The sequence below is a fragment of the Neopelma chrysocephalum genome, unplaced genomic scaffold, assembly GCF_003984885.1.
Source record: "Neopelma chrysocephalum unplaced genomic scaffold, ASM398488v2 Primary Assembly neopelma1_65, whole genome shotgun sequence".
NCBI lineage: Eukaryota > Metazoa > Chordata > Aves > Passeriformes > Pipridae > Neopelma > Neopelma chrysocephalum.
In genome coordinates this window covers 4,750,874-4,756,967 of record NW_020897722.1, presented here as the reverse complement: position 1 = coordinate 4,756,967, position 6,094 = coordinate 4,750,874, and the positions used below count along the sequence as shown (strand labels likewise).

At 44.7% G+C, this 6,094-nt stretch overlaps 1 protein-coding gene across 2 annotated transcripts in view; it reads right to left on the bottom strand.

Annotated features, from left to right (window-relative positions):
- TTYH3 (tweety family member 3) overlaps positions 1 to 6,094 on the bottom strand; it is a 75,911-nt gene that overhangs the window by 29,788 nt on the left and 40,029 nt on the right. For both annotated transcript variants that reach the window (XM_027683488.1, XM_027683489.1), the window contains exons 3-4: positions 999 to 1,110; positions 144 to 364 (exon numbers count right to left, since the gene is read on the bottom strand). In XM_027683488.1, coding sequence (XP_027539289.1) covers positions 144 to 364; positions 999 to 1,110 — 333 coding nt within the window. The remainder of the gene's footprint in view (positions 1 to 143; positions 365 to 998; positions 1,111 to 6,094) is intronic.

Here is a 6,094-nt window from a genome sequence, read left to right as displayed (position 1 = left end):
GAATCAGCTGCGGGGGCCAAGAGCATCTGCAGTGATATATAGAGCCTCTGGCTCAGCCACCCAGAACATGCACATAATTTTTGCAGAACAGGCCAAAGCAGACTCTACAACCACTGCACTACAGCACTACTACTGTTACACACCTGTACCAGTCATAGAGGTCAATCTGAATCGCCAGCTCCTCCAGAGACACCTCTTCATTCTTCCAAAAGGGGATCTCAGTTGTTTGCCTGACCAGATCATCCAAGAGACTTTGCAGTTTCTGGACAACATGCAGGTAGTCTGTCTGCTTCGTGAACATCTCCTCCAGCACCAGCAAGTTGGGTTCCACTGTTTGGTTCAGGGCCACTGCAGTATCCAGCACCTGGAGTATGGGAAAGCAAAAAGAGGGGGAAAAAAAGAAAAATATTGAAGGACAGGAAGTCAAGGAAGTTAAAGGGAAGTCATTCTTACTAGCAAGTCATGGACAGCTTCCAGATTATCAGTCCTCTGCTTTAACAGGCTCAGACTGCTTACCCTTCAAAAGCAACTTAAAAGCATCTATAATGGAGATTGTTTGCAAGTAGCCCAGTGATGGTACTTCAGCTGAACTTTTAACACACATTCACATTTTGCAGCTGTCAGGGTTGCAGTGTGATACCGTGGAAGTAGAGGTAGCACAAGAACAACTGATGGTATTAAAAGGCAACATTTTACTAAGAGATTTGTCTGCTTTGGCCTGCCTCCTCTTCCTGTTGTGGAAGAGAGCTGATCAGAAGCTGTTTTTAAACCTAGCAAAGAGAAGACTTCGTTTAACAAGCTGTGTTTGCTTTGATATTTTTAGAAGAGCTGAAGAAATCACCGCGCCATTAATGGAAATTTTAGCACATGTATAAGCCCAGATACGAACGAAAACCAGGAAGAGACACAGGCGCAGCCAGACTGGAGAGGAGAGGTGCTGAGCAAGTCTGCTCGTTCCCACCCTACCCGTATCTGCTGCCATCCCTCCCGGGGCTCACCCGGTCCTGGACCCCGGCCACGGTGCGGTTCGCGTGGCGCAGCGAGTACGTCAGCCGGTGGATGCCGTCGCTGGTCTCCCCATTCCCATAGAATCCCACAGCAATCCCAGCACTGCAGAGAGAGAAAGCAAGAAAGGGGAGAGTTAAAGCTAACAGGCAAGTTGTATAACACAGGGCTACAGCACTCTGGATAGGCAAATCAGCACCTTCCACAGGAAGGGAAGCCGCTGCCTCCCAAAGGGAGCTTGGAGTGGTTCTGCTCCTCGGTAACTGCTGGAAAAATACACCTGTAAACATTCCACATAGCATCCCTGCGATGAAGGGCAAAACGCAAAATGCATATTTCATTTATGGTAAAATAATGAAAATCTGTCAGAGAACTGCCTGGTTGTCTGTGGCTGGATCTGAACTCCCAAAAACCCAGTCAGCCATGCAGCTCTCCAGTGGCTCCTGCAAGAGCTGCCATTGCTGTGTCGGGAGACATGTGCTCTCTCTGGACAGGAAATGCAGACTGTTTTGTTACATTTGTTTAAAGCAGGACACAAAGAGCTTGTTGTGACTGCTTGCCCGTGGTGGTGGTTCCTCTGGATACATTTTGCATGCCCTTTTCTCTACCCTGTGAAGTATCTATGAACATCATCTTGATTTATCTTCCCATTAGAAACATTTGTGTCACACTGATTTAGAGTACTGGGAGGGGAGGCTTAATAACTTACTGGGACAAAAGGCTTATTTATTTTTAAAGCAAGTGAATTTCAAGCTTGCAGACACAATTCAACTCCAGCTGCTTAACAAATTACCACCTATCAGCTGATTTGCCATAACTGTCCACACATATCAGTCTGGCCCAATTATGAAGTAAACCATATTAACTTAAGCCTCACTTAAAGGAGGAAGATCCTGTAAATGAGTTGCAACCAGAGGATTATCTCATGCAAGTCAGCAATACCTCTTGTATTAAGATATCACTGCAGGAACTCACAGTTCCTCTTCCCAAGTCCATATTTCCTAATAATAGAAGAGTAAAGAACTTGTGAAGGGATCACACAATTAAACTCAGGGGAAACAAACATTACCAAGACAGTTTTTCTGTTCTCATGTCATATTTAGCTTGAGAGTATCCATGATCTTTTCTAGGAAGGTTCTCAAGACATCAACGTTGCGTTTGTGGTAGTGGCAAGCAAAGTGGTGGTGGTGATGGTTTTGTTGTAAATCTAAAGTTATTCTGGATGAAACATTTAGTTCCCTCACAACAGCTTTGTGCTTAGGTTATAGCACTGCCCTTCCAAAGTGGGTCTGAAGGAGGAATCAAAGAGGAAGGAAACAAGCCAAACAAGAGCTTTCAGAACAAGTAAGTGCCTTTGTTTAATAGGAAGGGTCACCAAAGGACACCAGGCTTTCCTCACCACCACCACCACCCAGCTGGGAAATGAACCCAAGCAGGCAGGCCAGAGTGGGCTTTGTCTACAGAACAGACTCTTGCAAAGATCTGCTCTGGCACGTTCATTGCAGTCCAAACAACTCTCCTCTCCTGCATCCATCCCTCCTTTCCTGGGCTCATCCACTTCAAAAGAGTGAGCAGAATAATATAGTTCACCTGGCCATTTTTGTACTTTCTCCTCATACGTAACAAGAAACAGAAGGCAAGCTCATGAACTGGAAGCAGATCCACTAGGAAAATCTCTGTCAGCCTCATGCTTTTTCCAGCAATTGAATCTCCATAAATTATAGAGAGCTTGGCCCATAAAAGCCTCAGCTGAGGAGTCTTCTAGGGACATGAGGCAGCCTACATTGTATACAGAAAGAGAGGCAGCAGGTATGGAACTCTAAATATTTAGCATTAATAGAAGAAATGAGCCTCTTTTTCAGGAACACCATTCCTCAAACATTTTCCTAATGCAAATTATGCTGATAACTAAAGAGAGAAAAGCCCTCTGCATTCCTCCCTGGTTGCAGCTATTATCAGAGCTTGATAACGCATGCCTAGGATGCACGGGGGTGGAAGGGATAAAAAAGACACCACCCCTCCTCCCCCTGAACTAGAGAGATTACAGATCCAGAGCTATGCCCAGGATAAAGGCAACTCAGCATCCCATTGCAGCAATTGCAAAGCCATGGCTTGAGTTTCCCCTTGTCTTATCAGAGCAAACAAATTCAGATGGACCCTTTCATCCTCCTGAGCTGCAGAAAACTTTAACAGTTGTTTCTGTTATAGACACCAAATAAATTCCAGAACGTTCTCGACACTGAATAGGCAGATCTGACCCTTTTAATTAGCGAGCAATTTCTATTCAGCCTGTTACAGCTACTAGAAGCCTATTCTTTCAGCACTTGGTAAGTACCCAAAACCTGCTGCTTGGCTCTCAGTATTCCCAACACAGTAGCACTGTTTTGATGAGAAAGACTCAGAACCAGCAGTCTGAAGTAGCAGCAGATACGTTGTCCTTAAAGATGCAGCACAGGCAGGTACATTAGCCAGGTTACTCAGAGGTACCAGCTATGAAGAGCTGGCAACTACAGGCAAATGACTTGAAACTTGTTACCCTGTTGGAGGCAGAACTACCCCAGCAGCCTTCCATAGGCTTCCCATCCATCCCTGCACCAACCACAGTTCCCACTGCCCCAACCCTCCAGGCACAGCCACTACTCCTGAAAGAAAACACTACAGCAACAAGAACTGGGATAAAAGCCATTTAATCCAAGTAATAAATTCCTCCAGACATGCAGCTCACACATTCACTGGAAACTACACATAAAGCATTAATTATTCCATTACTGCTCAGCAAAAGCCAGCCCTGCATTCACACCCTGTGCTAGCAAGGGGCACTTACACAGCCATTCCTCCCCCTAGGAGCAGGCTGTACAGTTTTGTGGCAGTTCCCTTTCTATCACTCTAAAGAGGGAGGGAAACCATTCCAGAAGCCAGGCCAGGGGCAGCTGCCTGGACTCACGCTGTGACTGAGGAGGGAGCAGAGCTGAAGGGCAGGCAGTGAGGGAACTGCTGCTGCCTAGTTTTCTGTTTGCATTTGGCTTCATCTAAATCCAATCCAGTTGTTTCAAATCCCTGCCCACACACGCTGATATGAGTTGCTATTGTTTAAAGCAGATTTAAGGATTTACACTAGTTTTTAACTACCTTTTATATGATTAAAGGGAAACAGAGGGGCTCCTTCTATTTAAGTGCATTCTTCTAAAGTAAAAATAGATCAACTCATCCTAACCCAACAGCATAAGTCCTTGAGGTCAGGACAAATCACATGGCTTCTTGCACGAACCCCGGGAGGCACAGTAGCCTAAGATACAGCAGATCCATCTCCCAGTACAGGATGACAAAATCATCACCCAATGGAGAAGCCTGTATTTTTGTCACACATCCTGGATACAAGCACATCATTCCTGAATGACACAGCTCTTTTCCACCCTAGCACCCTGTGGAAGATACTCCAACACATTTGCAGCACTCTTATAGAAAAGTCATCTCTATTTCTGCCAATCTTGCTTCTGTCACACTCCCCTCCCTAGCACACACACACCTCTCTCCTCCCAAATCTATACTATCCCATTCTCAATTCCTCCTTCCAAACTTACCTTTATCAGTCTCCTGTCACTTCCACTACCATCACCACCCCTCCCCTGCTTTTCTTCTCATTCATGTTTTTGAATGAAATCTTAAAAATTAATCTATCAAGGTCTATCTAAAAAGTTGCTCCTGCTTCTCAATAGTGCACTTAAAAAAACATTTGGCTACTCAATAATTTTGGTAAGTTTTAGGAAACCCACTTATTTAAGTCAAGAAAACATTGTACTTCTGAACTTAATGCTATCACCACCAGTGCACACCCACAGAAACCCACTAGACAGTACACTACCAGCTCCTCAAAGAATTATACAAGTGAGACAGAAGAGCAGCATGCCAGGATTTCTATGTATTCCTACAGATACAACAGTGTGATTTAGAGGCCTGCAGGTTGTACACACACTTGAGTATCACTTTTCAGCAAGACTCAAGAAATTCAAATCTGGAGAGCAGCTTTGCCACTGTTGGTATGCAAGAGTCACATGGGCTTTGGAAACCCTCGATAAAGAACCAGAAAAGACAAATCAAGTGTCAATCTGAATTTGCTTGCAACATGACCTGCAAAAAAACAAAGAATGTTTTCTAGATTTGCACAAGATATACATGAACAGCAGCACATTAATCTGATACAGAGAGCACATATGTGCCTTCTGGTGACGAGATCCTCCTGCTGTAATACCCACACACACACAGCAAAACCCCCCTGGGTACCCAGCCACCAGTCTGAAAAGAGGAGCACTAGCCATTCAAATCACATCCTTAGAAATGAATAATCTAACTACACCAAGTCATCTTTAATTACAGGAACTTCTTATGAAGAACCCTTTTTAGACTTCTTGTTCTCAGGAGGAATGTTAATTTGTCTGCCTAATTACCACCTTGCACTTTCGCACCAAGGGAAAGTGCTGTTACTGGCACTTGAGAAAGCAAGTTTTCACCATTTATTTGTACCCATTTCTTTCAGGTATCCTCTCCACAAAGCTTTCTTCCCACCCTAGGTGCTGAGCTCCCTTCTGGGACAGTTAGGGTCACCTAACTGGTGGATGAGGTGATTTATAAGACAGCTCCCCACACACAGAAACCAAGCAAAATTGGTAAGGACTAGAAATGAACTAAGTATTCAAGGAATAATGTAGGCTAATAATTCCTGCAGCTTTGTGGCTGGAGCAACTGGGAAGGCTCATTAGAGACATTTTGTTGGAGAGCTCCTGTTAACCAGTTATGCCTCCCTGCTGGCTCAGCATTCTCCCTTTTGCACACCGGAAACAGTGAGATATTAGGAAACAGTGACCCAGCGCATACAGCAGGATTCACAGTACAAACAACCCCCTGGGATTAAGTACAACCTAGATAAGCATGTACTAGGCACAGCTGGACTTAACCAGAGTTAACTAGTTCTCAGCTGGGAAGACAATAGTCCACTTCACAGTACTCAGACAGACTGGACCAGCTGCTGGTTGGAACCTCTTGTTGTTTCAGCACCCAAGCTACTCCTCTCCTCTTGCAAACAGTGCTACAA